General features: G+C 40.1%; 1 protein-coding gene across 2 annotated transcripts in view; it reads right to left on the bottom strand.

Annotated features, from left to right (window-relative positions):
* Positions 1-2,133: 2,133 nt before the first annotated feature.
* Positions 2,134-21,992, bottom strand: part of LOC102193287 (alpha-1,6-mannosylglycoprotein 6-beta-N-acetylglucosaminyltransferase B-like) — a 122,088-nt gene continuing 102,229 nt past the window's right edge. The window contains exons 10-18 of one of the 2 annotated variants that reach the window (XM_005736237.1): positions 17,127-17,260; positions 15,974-16,104; positions 15,358-15,360; positions 11,309-11,467; positions 11,008-11,154; positions 10,605-10,721; positions 6,712-6,786; positions 4,679-4,962; positions 2,134-3,661 (exon numbers count right to left, since the gene is read on the bottom strand). In XM_005736237.1, coding sequence (XP_005736294.1) covers positions 3,460-3,661; positions 4,679-4,962; positions 6,712-6,786; positions 10,605-10,721; positions 11,008-11,154; positions 11,309-11,467; positions 15,358-15,360; positions 15,974-16,104; positions 17,127-17,260 — 1,252 coding nt within the window. In that variant the 3' untranslated portion in view covers positions 2,134-3,459. Of the gene's footprint in view, positions 3,662-4,678; positions 4,963-6,711; positions 6,787-10,604; positions 10,722-11,007; positions 11,155-11,308; positions 11,468-14,695; positions 14,702-15,357; positions 15,361-15,973; positions 16,105-17,126; positions 17,261-21,992 lie in introns of both variants that reach the window. The other variant, XM_005736236.1, reaches the window with a different exon arrangement.

Genomic DNA, 21,992 nt, shown 5'->3' with positions numbered 1-21,992 from the left:
AATATATGAATATTTCATTAATTAACAGTTATTACGTGAGTTGTTGTTGTTGTTTTATATGTATATGTATAGTGCTTGACAACCCAGAGTAAGGTTTACAACAAAAATGGCCCAATTTAACATTTTCAAGACACGTTTTTGACAGATCTCTCTCTCTCTCTCTCTCTCTCCAATTCGATTTGAATCTGGGAAATTTTGCCTCAGACAGTCAGAAATATTATAATTCAGATCAGTACATTTACATATTTTCGTATCTATAAAAAGGAAGCTGACACTTTCGAGACTTTATCAAAGGTGTGAGCGTCACAGCAGAGGCCTTTGTGTCAAAGTAGCTGAAGATAAAACACAGAAAAACATGAAGGTGATTTTCCTGGCCTGGGATTTTATAAAAACATTCTGCAGTACATCAAAAACGAAAGAAAATCATTAATCAACTTATGAACATTACCTCTGAAGTTACAGCAGTTTTATTAGAGACACGGCTTTGCATTTTGTATAATTTTTAAAAAGTTTAAATTTGTTCAGTTGCCTATTGAACGTCAGAAATTAGGTTTTCTTTTCGGAAGTAAGTAAAAGGAAAAAAAACATCGGCCAACAGCGCTGTAAACAAAGGTAGTCTTGTGCGTAACAAGCAAGCGAATAATGCAGAAAACAGATTTCGGGGATAGACGGGAAACTGTTCTTGAAGTACACTGAGAAAGAGAGAGCGAGCTGTGCATGAAGTGTGATTTTATCGTGGTGGAAGCAAAACAGCAAAAGTCAGAGGGAGTCCATGACGATGTTTATGTGAAGCGTAGTTTGGATCTTCTTTTGCTGCTGGTTCGGTCAATATTGTTTGGAGAGAGATTAAAACTAACAGCTTCAGAATCAGCGCAAAAAGGGCGTGAACACAAAGCGCGGACCCACCGAAACATCAGAATCAGCGAGCTGTCGGCTTTCAGCCCCGACCGTGTCCCTGCCATCAGATAAGAAAGGCGACATCTCACTGATTCTGATCCGCAGGTCCGCGCTTTGTGTTTATGTCTTTGTGCAGAAGCCGTGTACCTGCTCTCATTTATTGTTTTAAATGTTTGGTGGTTGTCAAAATTGTGTGACGTTTCACCTGAGATTCTGGAATTTTGGGCAAAATACATTTATATAAAAAAGGATTCAGGATTTTAATGAATCGATTTCACGTTATCCAAGCCAGAATCGATTTTAATCGATGAATCGATTATTAAAACCCATCCCTACTAAAGTTACTTTAAATAGTGCACATTACATGATGCTTGCTGACTGGATGGTACCAGCTGAGCAGTGAGCTCATGTAATCTGTACTGGTCAGAAATCCCTGTCCACAATGGCCAGGTGGATCACGTACAGGTTTATAGCCAGACACTAAATTTAACACACACACACCTTTAGTCAGACGTTTGATAATGTACGATACAAAAGCTACAAAACAAGAATTTTTTTTGCATGTCCTTTTAAAATGTTACAAATTACTAAACAGGAGCTACTGTGAGTGGTTATGCAGAGGGTGCATTCAAGGATGCACACTTTTCTAAGGTAACCACCTACCATACTGAAAAATTCTAGCGTCATCTGTAGCATTAAGCCCTAACTCACAGAAGCAGGAGAAAGTTTAATTACTGACATTTGTTAATGAGTCTGTCTTTGTGGCCTACGTAGATACCATACCTTGTGTCAGCTGTGTGCTGTTATTTGTCAGAGCTCAAATCTTCGCATTTCACAGTACACAGTAAAAAATCAGATTGACAAAATCAGATCCTCCAGTCAGATGTCCACACTGAAGTTTGATTCTTTAATGCGACTTCCTGCTCCCCCCTCTGTAGTGTGCTACCTCACTTCTTATAGACTCCTCTGAACTGTTTTGGCTGTCAGCTTTATGCGAAAAAGATCACGTCTCTCCCTGGAGGTGGATGAATAGATGGAAATCTGGATGAATGTGAACGCTGGGATGATTTTAACAGATGGGATGAGGAGCAACCCTGGAGCATAATAAAGGTAGGAAGAACCTAAGTAAAGACCAGACACAATACAAAACCCACATTAGCATTTTGATCCATTCTTTTTTTTTTATTTTCTGATTTTTCCATCACAAAAGCCCGGAGGACTTTTTAAAAATCCAGCTGAAGGCTCTAAAAGCTTATTTATTGAAAAATAATCTTGTGCCCTTTATCTTTGTCCTCTCTTCTCCTCTTTCGATTTCTGACCAGAGATGATTGCATTGAGTGATGTTACCTCAGACTTGGGTTTCAGTCTGATAAATTATTCTGTCCATCACAGGAGGAGGGGAGAAAAAGCTGGGGAGATAACCTGGTTGTCCATCATCCTTTGTCCATGTGCAGAGAGGAGATTGGATATTGACCTGAGGTTGCCTTCTCCAAGCCAAGATATTTGAAGACTTTGTCATGGAATGACAGTGTAGTCCCAATACTCTGCAGTCACATGCTTTTAAAGGGTATATTTTTCAACTGAAACCCCTTATTTTGGTGGAATACAATTCCAAAAAAATGAAATGTTGTGTATAATATCATCAGTCAGCATCTTGCAGAAACTATTATCCTGTACGTTTTTGTGAAAGTCTTTCAGCTTTGTGAGCGTTAACCCAGTCTCTGGACACTTGGAACCACTCGAATGCTATTTTAAAAAGGTTGTGGGTACTTTGAACATGTAACATATGTGAACCATTCGCAGAGCACCTCCTGTGCCACTTAAACCTTTCTAATTAATGTAAATTGCCTCCCGAGGTGTTAGAACAACATTTAAGTGCTGCGTGTGCTCTGCAGAGATCTGCTCTGCATTTGCAAAAATAGGCAAGTGCTCTATTTATAATTATTAAGGTTGATGCGTGCGGTCCTTTAGCACAGAAGAGAGTCACTGTTTTTTTATTTAAATGAAACTACTGGTTATAACTTCTTTTGCCAGGACCAGCTGGCGTTTGTTTACTTCTACCTTAAAAGGGGCGCGTGTAGTCTGTGGATGTTAATTACTCATATCACAGAAACTGTGAAAAGCTGTAAGTTTCACAGCACTGTGCTAAAAAAATGAAGGCAACACAATCCCAAGAATGAAAGCTCAGTGTTTTGCTTGCTTTGCCTGTGAGTCACTCTGCTGCAGGTGAGCTGCAGGTGTAGCCAGTAAAAGATGCATTTCATGGCACATCTGCTTCTTGAACGGTCCACATGTTATGTGTTCAGTGTAGCCAAAATGTCTCCAGTCTGTTGCAGTATAACATCTGTTATAACAACTACAGTCATCAAATATCCTCTGATACAACCCAGGCTCAGTTCCAGTGTAAACTCTTTAAATCCATGCATGCTTCTTCGTCACGAGCCTACATTTACTTTTCGAGAGAGGCTGGCTCTCTGCAACACCAGGTGATATGTCCCAGCTCTACACTTTCTTCTCTTTCTCTTTGTCCATGTCTTTTCTGTCTGTCCTTCACGTGTTCTGTCATTGTAGACAGTCTCTGCACAGCGCCACCTGCCCATGGCGGAAGTCCCTGCAGGGGCAAAGACGTCTGTATTTAGGGGAGTGTCCTGCACAGCTGAAGAGTAGCGGTTCCCTCTGAAGGCCACACTCCTGCCGCACCACCGAGAAGGCTGGCAAGATGTGGTTAATCTCAGAGTCTACAACTTCACACTGTACGTCCAACCTGAGGAGTGAAAAGAGCAGCAGAAATCTAAAAAAAGAGATCACTGAGATTTATCAAGAAGAAAAGACGAATAATAAAATTCACAGTTTCATCTCAGACATGTAACAGGAAAGTGGAACTGGCATTAACCTGAAAATAAACGGGGAGCAGAAACAAGGAATGGAAACGAGTTCACCACTTTAATCACAGACGAACGAACGGGAGGAACTCAAGTGAATAAGCTTCGGGGAAGATGGAAAAAACTATGGAGCAGGTATGAGACATCAGCATGAAAAGACAAAGAGAAACAAAGAGGAGAGGCACTGTAAACCAAGACAGATAGAAAAACAACAGAAACAGAAAAATACTCGAAGGATGAAGTAAGAGCAGAGAAAATGAGTTAAGGCTGAAAGCAGTCAGGTGGGAAATGCTCGAAGGAGAGGCTCAACTGCTGACAGGATTTCTGTCTTGGAGCTTGAGAAAAGGAGATGTCTGAAAGTGAAGTTTCTGGATCAGCAGCCATGGGCTGGTACAGTAAACTAAATAAATATCAGAGTCATACTAAGGTCAGAGACGGCCTAAACTGTACTTAGCGTCAATCTTCAGTTTAAATAGAACGTTTTGAACTCTTAATCATTTCCAAAAATCCAATTTGTTATGTTAAAACTTGTGCAATAGAACCTTTTTTCATTTCGGCTGGTTCAGTGGTTTCACAGCCTGCAATCAGAACCACCATCCTTCAAAACCACAGCTACAGATATTATTGCATGGAGTCTTTTAGATCACTCGTCTTTGTTTAAATTTGTGTGATGTACACAAAGATTGCTTGGTTGTTTCAAATTCTCCTTTTAATTTAATTTAGACATGACAGTGTTTCTACCACAGATGGTACTCCTCAGGTAACGCTGACAACGTGTGATGAGGTGTTGCTTGGTAAGTTGTAGGAGTGGAGTGTTTGATGAGCAAAGCTTGATAGTTGGGACTAAACACTTAATTAAAGCCTCGCTAGCAGGCAGTTTGTACTCTCGGCTGACCTACCTGCGCAGAGCCTCCTTGTTGTTGATGAAGCGAAAGTGAGCGGGTTCACAGATGAAACCAGCTGACTGGCAGGCGTCCACACAAGACTGGCCCTCTTGAGATACAAGCAGCCTGAGGGAGCTGAGAGGAGGCCAGGCAGAGGGAGCTGTCACATTGGATGCCCAGCCAAGAGCTGTAGTGTTGGGCAGGGGCACAAACAGAGGTCCCATCATCCTGCTGCCACCAGCGGACCCCTTTCTGGAGAGGTTGGCTGGAATGAAGGGAGGCTCTGGGGCACAGAAATCCTGGAGGTGAAATAAATACAATAATTTTACCAGACTAAATAAACCTGAGTGAGTTATTGCCTTTACAGTAAAGTAAAGTGGCACCAGGTAAGTTATAATGCGCTGCTCCACTATCACAGTTACAGGCTATATCCAATGATGTAAGAAACTTTCATACAAGCTGCTTTTACCTAACGGCTGTACTCGAAAATGTGTCGACAACAAGAGCATAGAACCAGCTGCTTCTCAGGAGAACAGCAGCAACAGCTTCAGTCCTACACAAGATGCCTTAAGTACTGAGTGTAGGTCACTCAATTCTGTGCCTTAAGGCATCCAAGCATGTGCATTTGTCAAGTGCAACACACACTCACTGTAGTTATCTGCAGTTATGCTGGTAAAATGAAAGCAAACAGACTTGAGGAGAACATGCACAGAGCACATGCTAATGCAGAGTTCTGCTTCTCAGAAGACACATTAATATTTTATACCGATGGAGAGAAAGATGTTAAAAGATATTCACTCAAATGTTATTTCTAATTTTAAAGCACATGTGCAGTTGGGGCTTGGGAAGTTGCTCCAAATCAAAATATGGTTGTTTCTGATTAACGTAAGTTTAACAACAATAAGCACAGTGATCCAAGCATATAGAGTTATAGTTAAATGCAAATGGCAATTTTACATTTAAAAAAGGTATTTTGAAAAAAATCATAAATATAAAAAATATGATAAAACCTGTAACATGTGGAAAATGCGACAAAATCACGACGCTGCTCCAGATCAGAGTATTACTATTGCCAAAGGCTTTGTTTTCTACATTATACTAAGTGAAACATTAGAGAGTGTCAAGGGTGGGATAACGCCAGCTGAAAGTGTTACTGAAGCCTGTAACAAGGTGATGTTCTGACAAATGAGTATTCATGAAGTACTCAGACCCCATCCATCTTTGAACTCTGCCTTCATTTGCAGCTCAGCTACACACATTTAAATTTGTGTGACTGCAGCTCAGCGTTCAAGCTATCACCCTGACAAAATCTGTCTCGACAGGAAGACAGAAACACCTGCTGAGCAAAAATAAAAACTTGTGGTAGTTCCTGTTAAAGTAGATCTCTTCAGGATCACATCTGGCCACGGTGACATTCAGAAACACACAGGGAGACTCGAATCACAAGGCAAAGGCTACGCTATGCTACTGCAAACCAGCTGCAGGAAGCGGTTCCTTTAGAAAATCCAATTTGAACAGAAATGTAATTTAATGTTCTCCTGTTAGTCTTTCAACAGCTTTCCGGGTCCAAAACAAGCTGCAAGTCAGGAGTGAATAAAAGTCACTGAGAGAGCTTCTGTGGTTTGTCTAACATCTTGTGGGGGGCTATAAAAAAGTGCTTTTATCCTAGTCCTTCATCATCATTATTCCCACACTTGTGTTCTTTTTCCTTACTCATCCCTCCTCATTAGTGTCAGGAGACCTTCTGCTTTAAAGCCGGAGGGCAGATATGTGGCTCCTAATGAGAGTTAGCATGTCGATTAATCGCATGCCCACATACATGGGGTACATAATCTCACACGCACACACGCACAGTCCTAGATACACGACGTCCTAGGTGCTGAATGCACACAGGCGTGAAATATTAAGCAGTGTAAGGGTTCTGAAAGCTTCAAAAAAGAAGGTATATAAATGAGAGCAAGAGCTGACTGAAGACAAAAGAAAAGGAGAGTATAGGCGAAGCGCATATGTGCAGACATTGAACTGTAGACATTTGTAGCGACACTCACCTGATGCTGTATGTATGCATGCACTCTCTCGAGCATGCCCTCGCAGGTGTATTCATAAGGCAGATAAGGCTCGACCTGAGAATCACACGTGAAAACACACAATCATCACCACGTTATTATTGCCACATTTTACTCGCAGTAAAGTGTACTTTTCGTTTTCCTTCCGCATCATTGTTCTCAGTAATTGCAATGAATTGTCTCTTCTCCTTGGTAATTTGAGCTGACGAATGTTTCTATTGTCAGGTTTCTGCGAGGCCTAATCACAGTATGTCACTGCTTGGAAAATCATTAGGCTTTATTTGCATACCAATAGATCATCTCCTCCTTTGATGTGCTGGTTCTATAACTAAAGCACACTTTTGATTGCTCTAATTAGAGATGAGCTGGAAACACCATATATCTTTGTGTCTCTTGCTAATACCAACATGTTCAATACTTGTTAACAGACTGTCTGACACAAAAGCCGATGAATACGAAATAGTTGCAACTGCAGTGCTGGGATTAATAAAAAATGAATTTAGCAGATTTCATAAAGTGCTAGACAGCTGATATTCAACAGCCACACTGTACAAAGACACAAGTTCAAGTTTTATATGAACTAAAATGATCCTGTTACACACTCCAACCAAATGAAAACACATTTTTGTATTTCTAACTGCAAACACCAAGCTTTGGAGAGATCGAAGTGGATTGTCTTTATGACCTAATGCAAAGACCTGCCTTTGTAAATGATACATGACTCACTAAATTGCATTTCCTATGTGAAATCAAAGCAGTCTAATGTTCAACCATCTGTGAAATCAGACTTGGCCCATTTCAAGTGAAAACCACTGAGAAGCAAACATGCAGGGATGGTGCAATTTAAAAAGCTACACACTGCAATCTGATCAAAGCCTTATGCTAATCTACTTTATAAGCAGGAGCAGAAAGCAAACATTTGAACAAGGACAGGCACACAAGCGTCCTGCAAAAACAATGAATGGACGTGTCCTTTTTCTAACAGCGTTCTCATTCGCCTTTGCTTAACCAGGCATAGTGACCCAGGCCACGTTCGCATTCACAGGTGCGGCTTTGAGTGGAGCTTTTTGAAAAGGTGCTGGCAACACTGGCAGCGGGTGGAAGCAAAGGTTTCAGGTGTATGAAGGCATTTAGCACTGTTTTGCTCTATTTTTTATTTTTATCACATTTGTGTAGTTTAGACTTGTGACCTTCTCTTCTTTAAGTCCTTTCTCTTATCCTTGGCTGATGTAGACTTCACTCAGAAATCAAATAGAATGAAAATCCCATTTGCATGGTTCGCTAACTGAGAAGATCTATATGATTTTCTTGGGTGTTGTTGTTGGTCTCATAAATCATCCTATCTCCAAATTCTTTTAAAATATGTGTTTAACAAAACCTTCTAACCAACTAGAGTCCAGAAAGCTGTGTTATTGTTTTTTTTTAGCAGTTTTGACAATCACCCCTTTGTGGTTGTATACCTCCACCAATCAGTAAAGTTGGAGAAGTTGGATCCTTTATTCAGATTTGGACAAATGTGAAATATTGCGACGATGGAAGTAATCACTTGAAATGAAGGGAACTGGTCTTCTTTTTGGTTTATGAAGGCATTTCACCTCTTGTCCAAGAGGATTTTTTCAGCTCTGAAAACTAATGGGGAGTGCCAGATATTTAACCTGTAGTGGGGCTGTCCCCTTGGAAACAGCCCCACCACATCCCAATAATAGTATGAGTAGTAGTTGGATGATACTAGGGTAGTATCATCCAACACCTTCATGACCCCAAATTAATCCAGTTGCCTTTATTTCAAGCCATTAAGACTACCATGAACTAGATGCCTGAGAACCTATGCAGACCTGTCACAATCAACCTACTTCTGTTTCTGAGTTTGGCATTGAATAATGATCAGGCATCATATCATCATTTTATCATAACAAGTATGGCCAAATTTTGTTATATGGTCAGAGTGACCTTGACTTTTTCCCACCCTATTAAGACTACTTCATGTGAATGTTAAAAAACCACATTTAAAACGCCAATTCCCATAAGACATGGAACAGGGAATAAGAAAAGAAAGAAAGAAAGAAAGAAAGAGATGGAAAAGGGTTTTATTTGAACATGAGGACTTGTCGGCCAGAGATTGCTTTGTCTTGCATGACTGAACATGAGCCTCTGCCTCACACACGGTTTGTGTATGCCTGCGTGTGCCTTGAATTTAATGGCTGTAATGTGCAGGTGAGGCTGTGTGTACTGATACGTCGCATCTTTGCAATTTCAGTGTATGAGTTGTGTTTATGTGTTTGTTTATGTGTTTGTTTGGGTGCTGGGGGTGGTGCGTGTATATGTTGTATGGGTATGTGTGAGTTTGCTCGGGGCATTGTGCCTCCAGTGACGGGTGAAGTGGTCCATCAGCGCTTTCTCCGTGGTCTGTCAGTGCAGATGGAGAAGGCACACTAAGCCAGTGTTGCTGAACTGTAGCTTGTCTGACTACGCAGACGAAAAGATGAGAACAGCCTCTCTCACACTCACACACTGACTAACACACACACAGAGCTAACACTACATATATCAGCTTTTGCCTAATCTCCCTACATACCATCTCTAATCTGCAAAGGGCAGCCTGCTACAGCATGTTTAAAGGATCATGCAGACAGCTGTCTCCATGTTTCCTGCTTCCCTATAGACCAATGCCTTGTGTTACTGTGACTCGTATTCCATATGTAAAATATGTTGCATGTCTTGTGGGATGATGTGTGTTCACACCTATGTTAAATGCCAAGAGTGTTATACCTCAGCCATAAATGTATCCAGATCCATCAGATTTCCATCAGATTTGACAATACATTTAAATATACCTTAGCGTACGCAGAACAAAATGACCATTTATAAATTCAAGAGGTCAGTTTTTGGGATGCCAAAATGGTTAGGATGGTCAATTCTCTAGAAATTCGAATCTGCGTGAAAACTAGTGAATCACAGCTTCACCTCTCCGAGTGTAAAATGCATCTGCAGTTTTGAACTTCAATAAACATTATTTAGTTTCAGATATAAAAGGTCTACCCCTGTATTTTAGAGTAGAAAATATGCCTGCTTGGCATATTGGATTTCTGTTTTATAAAGATTTTGTGACTGTGCAGATGCTTGGTCAGTGTACTCTCCATCTTTCAATTTTTCTGCTCATATAATTCATTTTTTTCAACATTGCACCCAATTTCAATGCTTTCTAAAAAGCTTCAGTGTACCTGGCTGACTCTTTAATTAACCCTGCTCCCTCTCTCGGAAGCTAGCGTCCTTAATCTATATCACATTCACTGAATTGAAAAGTTCAGCACTCTGCAGTATAACTCTGCTACCTACAGACGGCAAACTCCCTCTGGAGGACTTGACCACAGCAAAATTATTGTGCTGTTTCATCAAAGTTTAAAAAACTGTTATTAGGCTCACAGCAACAAGAGCAGGTCCAGTACTTGTATTTTATCACAGCTTCAAGGGAAAACAGAATAGAACAAACCGTGCTATCTGTAACTCTAAGAGTTATCATTGAACGCTATACAAAAATGAAATGTTATATTACAAGAGCCAAACAAGGCACAAACCAGCTGCAATTTTCCTGGCCACAAAGGCACAAAAGCAATAGGTGGATAAGTACATGTAGCTATTCTTGGCATGTCTATGAAAACATGTTTGTTAAAACAGAAAGAAACACCAGAGATGTCCCTCTTTCAGCATGAAGAGAGCTGATACGAGTGAAAGAGCACCCAGTCACGGTTAACCTCATTTATACACAGCAATGCATAATTTAACTCAGTGTAACTAATTAGTGGACATAACAGGATAAATGGTTATGTCTTTTGTCTTTATGAATTCTTTTTTAAAGCACTGTTATATGTGAGCACCTTGGTCCTCATGATTTCCTTGATAGCAGAGTCAAACTCCACAGAGTTGTTGTAGTCCACTGTCATGACGTGAGGTCGGCCAATGTACTGCTCCGCGTACGGGTGCTGGGAGAATACCTATAGAAAACAAATGCAGTGTACACAGTGACAGCTCTATAAATAAATATTTTGCAAATAAATAACATCTCTCCACAAAGACAACACTTAGCTGCAGAAAAATCAGTTTGTCTTTATCAAATGAATACTGTCAATTATTATTTTGTACAAAGACACATAAAAATAGTTATACTGTGTCCATTAGTGTGGCAAAAATGCAGTCTGGATCGAATGTTTGAGCCACTGCTTTAATGAATCTGTTGGCAGCATGACTGATTGTGGGAAGATATACAAATTATGAACCTACCTCTCTAGATGTGGGCTTGCCTCGGAAAAACTCGTGATTTAGTGAGCTGTGGGGTGGGTTGAACTTGGGCTGGAGGAAAATGCAACCATTGGCTATAGCTTCAAGAGGGGCCGGGCCCTCGTATGGGAAACCAAAACCAATGAAGAGCTAGGAGAAAAAAAAAAGATAAATCAGGGATGTAATTTAGTGATTGTGTAATTTAAAAGCAGAAGAATTTAGTTTAGAAGTTAGAAAAGCAGAAGAAAAGTTTGTAAACACTCTGTCCATTAAACAGTGGTGACAATAACCACAAAGTTCATGCCTTGGCCTTCCGCAATAATTGCTGCAGCTCGTGCTGGGGCAGCAGGCCGTGGTTCTTCACAAAGGCTGGGACCTCTGGAGGTCTCTGGGTCTCATAGTAGACTGTGCCGTGGACTTCCATGTATCTATGGAGAATCTGGAGGAAACTCTCTTTACCCTGCTGGAAGAAGATGGTTTGGTGAGACCGATGAACTGCGATGACACATAGATGGGTCGTATAGAAGAAAGAGTGTGTAATAGGAAGAACACCATAAATAATTTTTTTTAAAAAATGGTGACCTTTTTTCTTAGAATAATAAATATATAGTTAGAGTGTGGGACAGTCATATTAATTTTAGCTGAAGTTTGATATAATGAGGTCAAAATCCGTACTAGTAATCTTTCAAAGACAAAAGCTCAGGCTTCAGACTTCTTTAAATGCTCCATTTCAGGCAGTTTTTTCTCTAATCTTGGCTCTGTATGATGTCGGTCAGTGCATCTGTTCCAAATAACTAAGGCGCACAGCTCTGGCTGTAAACACAGAAGCCCCAGAAGAAAGCTGGATTGAAGGAGGGACTGCAAAGGGAGCTAAAAAGGCTTTCAGGTACCAGTTTAGCTCCCTGGTTGAGCAGGTGACCATATGCCACATAAGTGAAATGCAGCAGCCCGGGTTTCAGTCAAACCTACAGGCCTTTGGTTAGAGTCTTTCCCAGCTCTCAACATTTCTGTCAAATATACAGTGCTTAACTATCCAATGAAAGCAAAAATGTCCCCCCATCCCAAAAAGGCTTGTTTCACACAGTGGATAAAGTGGCTGCACCAAGGCCAAGAATCCAAGAGTACAAATATGAAGGTAGAAATGAGCATCATAGGTCCTCTTTAAAGAACTTGCTCCACTACAGTGTGCTGAATATTTTCACATCTTCTAACTTATCTGTGTGAATTTGCGTGAGCTAATTCATATGTCATTTTATAAAGCATATGGAAATAGATTATGCTCACATTATTGGTTCTTCTAATCACTATCTGTGCTTTTCAGTCACCTGACCGACTCACTACCCTGGTGGGCAAAACATTATGGACAATAGTAGACAGTCTGCAGTACTGCAGGACAGTGTTGGAAAGTGTTGCTTTTTTTCCACCTGTCTTGAGCCAAGACTACTTGGATCATCCATCAATGGAGGAAAAAGAAGATGGGAGGTAAAATTTGTGATCCATATTTTGCTCAGGCAGCTCGGTGACATCTACGTATATCTTGTACCGAATCCCTTACCTTACACTGATGCCAGGATGAACGCTTTAAGAGTACAAACAGCTACATGTATTTTCGATCTGGATGGGTGAATAATGCCACTGTGTGAAAGCTGAAGAACAAGAAATAGTTCATTGTTAAAGCAAAAGTAAGTGCTATATAGTGCGTTTTGGTGACTTTTACAGTGTAGGGCTAGAAAACTTCTGTTTGTCACACTAATATTGTATCATAAGTGTAAAGCTGTGCGAATATTTTTCCAATGTCAGGTAAATCATTTCTACAGTTTAAATGAGCCATCCGATAGCACAACAACTATGCAGCATTTTGGCTAAATTAAACTGAAAAACGTTCAAAGGATGGATGAAGGACAAAGACCACAGTACTGTTTTTGTTGCCAGGTGGGCGTGTCCCAGTAGCTCTTATGGGCTCTTTGATTTCCTACTTTTTCTACAGGGGTTAAAAGGTGCAGTCTAGTCCTTTTTTACTCACTGAAACAAACACAGGGCCGCTAGTTTCATTTGGTTGAATTCTTACTTTCACCTATGAAAAATGCACCAATATACACACCAAATATTAACATGTAGAGGAAAATTGCCTTCTTTTTAACCAGGAATAAGTTTTGAGTTCTGCACTCCACTCATCCTATTACCTGCTGTGAAGTTTTCTTCACCTTTAATTAATATCGACCTTGATGTGAGAAAGATGGTTGAATTTTGATGTGCAAAACAAAATAAAACAAAGAAAAAAAAGAAAAAAAAGAAAAGAAATGAACAATTCTTAATAAAAATAAAATAAAATGTCAGTAAACTCTGTGGAGAAACATCTGGCAGGCAGGTATTTATTTTGCTGCGCTGAGGCTTGGTTTTAAGCAGGATAAAGCATTGATTGTCCTTATTCACTTACTTACACTTAGTTGTACATACTTCTCTCCTTTTTTAATCTAATAATAAATACATTACATGCTGAGGGTGAGACAGCCAGAAGGGCAGTCAAGGTTCAGCAGGACGACTGGGAGAAAAAACAGCTAGCATCAGTTAACAACCAAAATTTAATCATGTGAACGGTGCATAACCCCGACTAGAGTATTGACTGCCTGGCGTTAAGCAGCTTACGTTATCCCTCTGCTGTGGCCCCCCTCCCGCAGACACAGAGCCATAATTGGAGGCTGTAGTAATCGATAGCTTCCTCTGTGAGGATTTTCCCAGCCAATTAGGAGATTAGCTCAAGCGCTAAGTGCAGCAGACAACGACAATGAATTAGCAAGAGAAACACAGCTGTGAAAGAGTGCAGATTCCATAACCTGCACTCTCGCTTTGTGACTATGTATGTACAAGCTAACCGTCTCAGCAGGGAATGGATTAGGAATGCTAATAAATGTCTGTTGTGCTGTTTTTTTTTGTCCCTTAGCTAATTTGGGTTTATAAAGATTTAAAAAAAGAAGTTTGTGTGTATATATAATGTTGATTGCTGTGTGCACAGCATGAAAGAAAGACATATGTTTTTTGTTTATAGTACTTTCATACACATTTTTTTTCATATACAGCACCATGTATTTGAACAGTTAGCTGTATGCTGATGGTATTGTAAAGTCAGTATTTTATTATTCATCTCTTTTGGTTCCTTAACTTAAGTATTTCCATAGTATCTTCAATCTCTTCATGTAAAACTAAACCAAATTTTTAGAACTATTTAATGTTATCTTACATAACCTTAACTGTAGTTTCCAAACTCCATGACAACTATACAGGGGGTGAATTTTCAAACTCATTAGCTTTAATTGTATTGAGGTTTAAAGTTGCAGCAAGACTGTTTTGCCTTGTTCAGCATTCTGTTGTTCTCCACGGGGTGGGAAGCTGCGCCGTACAAGTACAATATGTTTTAAACCAATTTTTCGAGAGCCAAAATTAGCATCCCCTTCCTCTCCAGTACCACAGTGAATAATGGATGCACCAAGCTAACCAGCAGAGAAATGATATGCAGCAGCATGACCGGTCAGGAGTTGCACCTGTCTCTCATGTTGTATGCATCTTAACAAAGATTGTCTATTCCTAGACATGGAAACGATGCAACATTACTCTCCTTTTTTTTTTTTTTACTCTCCTGCATAAGTGTAGGATGTGAGATGAATATAAATTGGTAAAAGTAACACATTCTTACCTGAAGCTAATGAACACCCATCCGGTGACAAGGTCCCCCACAAGGGAAAAAAAGAGTGACACAAAGACAAAGAGAGTAAAGTAAATTGAGGCAGAATTGTAGCCAAACAAGGCTGCAATAATTGGTAGAAACAGCTATGTGTTACATTTACTTCCTTCCTCATCAAACTGTTGCAGACTGTGCATTCATAACTGCCTTTAAGCCCATCTCTCTCACAGCCAACAACCATAAACTAATCTGGGGACTTGTGTGGGCAGACAGCAGAAAGAAATGGCAGCAAACAATGTTTTAAAAATCCTTTTAGAGATGCAGACAACTTTTTCTCAGCTACATTGAGCATATGAACAAGCAGACAGTTTTGGAGAGGAAAATTGCCTGTAAATTGAAGCTATACAGTTGTGTATAAAGAGCCCTATGAAGCAAACTAATGATGCAAGCAGCTTGGTGCCTTTCTTCTGTTAACGTTTCAGTCGATGGTTTAGAGTATTTGGTTTAAAGATTGTGTCTGCATACATGCAGGCTGAAAGACAACTGGGCTGTAGTGACAATCTTTCTGCATATACAATGCAAATATTGTGCACTGCAGTATCTCTGGCAGCCTCACATTTTGTTTCTGCAATGTGAGTATGACCCCAAAATACACAACTACAACCATGAAGAACAAGCTTGAGTGGCTAACAGAAGTCTCCAACAGATGTTATGCATCCTTTGAGCAATGATGTAAAAAACAAACTAACTAAAGCACGCAGTCTGAGACAGCAAAGAGACATACAATCAACGGAGGAAGCCTTACTCCACAAAAACAGTTCTCCAAGATGCTGAGAACAACCCATCTGCTATAAAAGTACCATGAAAAATTTGTAGAAACAACACCTAGTGTATAAGAGAACAAGTGCTGTAAAGCTAAAGGTTACTTACACCTGATTTCATTTGGTTTTTTTCTCTTTAGTGCACAATGTATGGAGTTAATCTATAAAAAATGAATGATCCTCATTTTACTCTTAGTGTATACAATATGAGATGTTTATGAGCTTATTAAGTGTATTGTACAGGTGTAAACATGTATGTATGTACCTACGAGAATATGCTTGGATACATTATATCTACTGATAATTCTAACAGTATTACATGTTATTTTATTATTATAAAAACTAGGCCTCCAAATAATTACTCGTCTTCTTCCATGGAGTCATTAGCGGTTACCACTACACGCAGAATTCACTAAAACAGAGTTACACTGACTGACTGCCATCTGTGTGGGTAAATTGTTGTCTGTACCTTCCACATGCTGGCTTCTTTCCCATACACTACAGCCATGTTGTTGACTTTGTTCTGTTGGATGCTCCTCTTCTCCGTCTCATTCAGCTCCTCCGAAACAAAGCCCATGAATGAGTTGTCTGGTGTGTGAGCTGAATGTATTTGTGTGTGTGAGTATGTGTGAGCAGCACAGAAAGGTAGGATATTAGTAGATGGAGAGAAAACAAAAGACAAAGAGAAAAAGAGAGATAGGAAGAAAGTTAGTGAGTAAGTAAGTGAACGAGACAGGAAAAAGTACTTTTGAAGGGTTTAGTCAGCATGTGTATGGACTCTCTAAGCATTATTAATAGCGATTGTCATAAAGCCAGCTGCTGTTAATGGTAATTGTCTGAGCTGTTTAGTATGAGAATATATGTAATATCTTTTAAGTACTCGCTGTGAGTTCAGGTATTTCTGATGATCACAACCACCCACGTTCAATCCACGGTTCCAAAGCTACGAGCTCTTATAAAATCTTTTTTTTTTAGCACAGCACATTTTTATGCACTGAAGAACTTTAATAATTGGCCAGTAATGCTGCTCTCACACAAGCGTTGCTAGAGGTTGAATCTGTCATTATAGCTTTGGACAGTGTGAAACGTGGCCGTCCACAGTGGGCCACATATTGATGATATAATGACAATGATCTTACAGCCGAGTGCCAGCTGTAGCTAAACAGGTACGACACTGCAGAGAGTTGAACTGTGGAAGCAGAACAGAGCTGATTCTCAGTGTTTCAGTCAGAAAGTGACGAGACAGGCGGCAAGGAGAGCTTTGAAAAAGCAGATCAGACATATTGTGTAGCATATAAGAGAACCGGAAAAACTGGAGATAACGCTCCGAAACAACTTGAAGGGATGCTAGAAGCTGCTGTTGCTGAAAATAGCCGTGTTAAACACACTGCTCCAAATTAAAATGAACGAGCAGTCAGACCTGTCAGAAAAGTGAAAACACTGAAATGGAGTCATTTTATTATATTTAGAATGAATGTCAACTAATGACAGGCCTTTGAATGTGTGTCTGTGCATGTATGCATGCAAGCTGGAGGTACAAAAACACCAATTCTCAAGCTGAGGGTGTAATCTACATATGATATAAAAGTTAACAATAACAATAATAATAATATAGTACATACGGAACATAGTCATGTACTGCCTTGCATTGAGGTTCCAGTAGCCCCAGTTGGTCCGGTAGCCATGCAGAGTTGCATACTCCTCGTGATTATAAGCAGGCTCTGTGCCAAAGGTGTCAATCACTCGAATATGACACCTGCAAAGAAAATGACAGACTCAGTTCATGTGTAATCCTGTACTACATTATTAAAAAATAAAACACAAAAAATAATTAAAATGTCAGTATATTTTACTTCAAATGGTCCATGAGTTGTTGGCGGCTGTTAAAATGTGCCTCTTTGTCATTTCAAGTCGGTAAATTTCTGAATTTGCTTTAACCATTATTTAATTTGTAACATAACGTTTTCTAATGTGAAGCAGGATAGCAGGAGGATTTCTTGTCTGATCTTGGTGACGTCTAATAAGAGTGCGCTCTGGATCATTTGTAGTATCCAAACTGAAGTTTGTTGGTGAATACGTCACAAGTCATTCTGGTTTTCCATCTTTGACAAAAGTCTTACTGGCACTAGCTGACAGCCATAGATGAGCAATCAAAAGTTTACACACGAAATCACCTGGATTGCCTAGCTAAAGCTACTTTCGGCTGCACGCTTGCCACAAGGGGTCAGCAGAGCATGTTTGATTTAGTAGTTTTTACACCAGATGCCCTTTGTGATGCAACCCAAAAGGGGATTTGCATCTCCAGTTGGAATCAAACCAGCAAGTCACTTCACTTCACTTTCACTTGCCAAGTAAATGTGGTAACAGTTACACCACTGGAGGCACTAATTGCAGCGTCTAACTAAAAAAATATAAAATGTATTAACCCAATTCTAAAGGGTTCTATAAACCATACTTCATGTTCAATACATGTACAATTATATATTTAAATGCATTTGTGCAGCAGGCCATTCAGGTGGAATGCCACATTAGAGTACAAAGCCATCAGGTTTCTCAAAAGTGAAAGGAGAAAAACAAGAAGCTGCCACTGGAGAAGCAGATAAATAACCAAAATAACATAAGCAACCAGCAGTGTGGCAAGTTTGACATAAAAATGACAAAAAAACAATTTTTAGAGGTCGGAGGTGCGATGAGCTGCTGATAGAGTTTCCAGGTGGATGCTTCGTGGCAAAGCAGTGAAGCATAACTGAGGTTCATAACAGAATCATTCACCACAGACAGACGCAGACGCAGAGCTCACTGTGCCCTTGTTTGTGACTGTGTTAAATCTGGCCAGTATGTGGACTCAGGGGGGATTAGAGAGAGCTAAAGGAGCAGAGTCCACTTCCTTAGCTCTGAGTCTTTCCTGGCAGATAACCGCGTGTCTGAGTGTGTAAAAGAGACAGATATGGGGTAATAAAAACATTCTGCATCTGGAGAGCAATTAGAAGGCAAATATTACATCAGTTAAAAAAAAAAAAAAAAAAAAAGCTAAACTATTTCCAGACACGTGACTCTTCTTGTAGCCGTACACATGTAATGATTTTCAGATGCCAGCATTTGTGCATTACGATTTTATTTCAGCTTTGGTTCAGCTTTGTGATCTTATTTGCTTTTCAGAAACTGCAACAAGTTTGTGTTTGCAGTAAAACCCAGCCTGCCAGCTCCTTTCATTTGGCCATTGCCTTTCACATCTTAGCAGCCCCTTGACAGGCAGATGCTCTCTGACGCAGCAGTGAAGCAAACCGTTCACGTTTTATGTTAGATGTTAGGGGTTTTTTTTCCACTTAAGCTGTTTACAGTGCAGAAATTGGTTTCTCTGGCTCTCCCATGATGGGTATGTGTTGAACATTGGTGTAAATAGTGTGTTAAAAAACCACTTATTTGCTGTCTGGAAAGCCTTCACCATAGCCTGATAGCTTTTGAACACCAACTGGATAAAATCTCACGTTTTCTACATTCGTTTAGATTATTGCCTCATTTTGCAAGAACTTCAGCTATTGTTAACAATTTTTTTGTGCAATGCACTTACATAAATGTGTTAAACAAATAAGTTAGAAATGCAGGCTTTAAAGCTTAGAATCTGACTTCCTGCAACTGTGTTTTGGTAGAATACCTAGATGTCTCTTTCGCTCTTTTCTTTCCTTTTTTTTGCATTTACACAATTTTTGAAGCTTCAGTATTGACAGCATGAAAAATATTCCCCTCTGGGCATTTTATTCTTTTTACAGACAAGGTGACACCCCAATCGTGTTTGACAATTCTCAGATATTTCTGCCAGCTCCTGCAGCATCCAAGAGGCCAACCAATAAAGTGACAAAGTAACCTGGAGAGTAACGTATCAGCGAGAAAACAAATAAATAAACAAGAAACGACAAGCAGCGGCACGTTGTTCATTCAAAGTTCTGAGGATGAAATTTTGCAGAAACTGTTGTGCTTCTATTTGTAAGTATATCTGAAAGCTGATAATGAATTATTAATAACGAATGTTGCTTTCACTCGTCTCTACCCCGTCTTCTTGCATCCCTCACTCCAACCTGTGGCATCACATATCGACCACTCTGAAATGGTGAAAATGTTTCTGCCACCAGATAAGAGGTCCCAAAGGGAGGGGAAAAAGTGGAAGAAGAGGGGATAAGCGTAGGAGTAGCTGAGCTGAATATCTATTGGGAGATCAGAGCACCGGGCTAATCTGGGTTAAACGGTTGCTCAGCGAGACTCGCCAGTCATCTGGGGTGAGGCGAATATGGCAGCATGGTTCACTGTCACCTGCAGTCTTGTGATGTAAATGTGATGTGGGATTATAAGAAACTGGGCATCAGTGGACAACACCACCAACATTTAATAATGAATAGTGCAAGCATTAATTCAAGAGCAACACGTTCTACTGAGTGACTCATTTTTATGTTTGAAATATGGATATACTCAAACCCATAATAATCTGAATTCAATCACCAGACTAATGCGAAACAATAGTAATTAGGAAAACAACATATTCTCCGAGTTGCTCCGAAAATATGTTGCTGTGTCGCAGATGTAATGAGCTACCTCAAGATGCTCTGTCTTTTTTAAAAATTTTTTAAAATAAAACGATGACTACATCTGTGCTTTGTTCGTGTAATCACAGTGCCATTTTCCCTGCTAAAGCTTAGACCTCACATGCTGCTCACCACATGCCTCCTGCTCATGCACGGTGTAATAGTGAAAAAGCATCAGACTGCAACGGGGGCTCTCCACAGCTCTGTGAATGCAACTAGTTGTTAGAAGTCAGCTGTTACCCAAGATGAACTACTCTTTGCAAAGTACCTAAGAAACCGTTTCTGTGTCCTGTGTAACCCTGCGATAATCATTCTCCTTCTTGTGTTCGGTTGCACTTCTTACGTTAAGGTTGGGCTCAGTTACACTCGTCCACAGATTTTTCAAACAGAGAAGGAGAGATTTGTTACCCAGCTGGCGACCAGCACACAGTTGGTCACTCACTGACCAACCTCAGTACACCAACAATCAACAGTGAGAAATACAAACTACAAAATATTGCTTAAATGCATCTCTCTAAAACCAGTGAGCTGCAGAGTTATTCACTAATTCCACCCATTTACCGCAATCAACCCAGAAGCCTCTGCCCACTTTCTCCATCCCAGTTGTTTCCTTTGTTTGTTGAGCTGTCGAGATAAAATCTTAATAAAACAGAATGACGTGTCTAAAACACAACTTATTGATTTGAGATATAATTGCTATGTTTTTTTTCTTGTTGTGATTACAACAATTCTGAAATTTGCTGAAATCTTTGAACAGTCATTTACTTGGTTAATCTACTACACTTTTCAGACAAAAAATCACAACTGTTGACTTCATCTACAGTATTATGTATGTATGCATTCGGCACAAATACTGCCCACCCCTATTATAACTGAAACTACAGCACTGACAGTTGCCCATCACTGCCTTTTAAGGAGATTTGTATAAATGAATAGTGATAGAAATTTTCTTGCACCTCAGCAAAGATAGTAATCCTACTGATTATGTGCTACCTAATTGCTCTTTCTGCCTGTATTAGCATTAACAAAAGGGCTCTCTAAAAAGTGCAGGGATTTTAGCAATACCTCCTCATCGACATGCTAACTGCACTGTATAACACGCACACGCACACGTACTGGTGGTTTCCTTCAGTTTTAGCAACAATACTTTGTTATTTGTGTTTTGTTGCAGGCCTCGCCCTTGATATCTGCTCTGATCTTGCTCCGTCAAAGCAGTGAATTCATCATGCAGAGGAAATCAATGATGCTGGTCCTATTATCAGATGAGATGGTTTGGATATTACCTTTATCAACTTTCACCATCTTTAACGGCACATGTGCACTGATATACCCTCGAATGTGCGCGAGTTCGCACACAGGAGTACGCGTGACTCCAAACAGCACGCCAGACTGGACAGCACCGTCTTGTTCGGGCATAATTAATGACTGTGGATGTTGGTGGGAACATATAACAAAAGTAATTAAAGGGAGTTGAAGGGTCCCAAAGCACAGAGCACTTGATTAATGATTCCTTTCAGTGCAAGAGACTCAACTAGACCAGACAAGGTGAGAGAGATAGAACGAGATAGAGAGTGGGAGAGAGCGAGAGCGGGGCGGAGAGATCAGGACGGAGTTAGAAAAGGGGGTGGGAGGTAGGTGTTATTGACCTATCCTGCACCTCTGGGGACTGCTGGGTTAATATTAAGCATGAAGCACTGATCCACTAAGCTCAGCTCTCTGGCTTTACAGCAGTATTAATTAATAGCATATGCTAGATATCATTTACCTGAATGCAAATGTGATTGCATTCTTGGGAGCTGTGTGTTAATATGGATCCACGTGGGACTTAATATCCTCTGTTCACTCCTCTTCATACATTTTAAATCACTAAAGTGTATCCTTTCGTGAAAGTGAAGATAGATGTTCCTGCTT

The sequence above is a fragment of the Pundamilia nyererei genome, unplaced genomic scaffold, assembly GCF_000239375.1.
Source record: "Pundamilia nyererei isolate P.nyererei 1_Seehausen unplaced genomic scaffold, PunNye1.0 scaffold00068, whole genome shotgun sequence".
Lineage (NCBI taxonomy): Eukaryota > Metazoa > Chordata > Actinopteri > Cichliformes > Cichlidae > Pundamilia > Pundamilia nyererei.
Note: the sequence above shows the minus strand (reverse complement) of the source record. Positions and strands in the feature narration are given on the sequence as shown.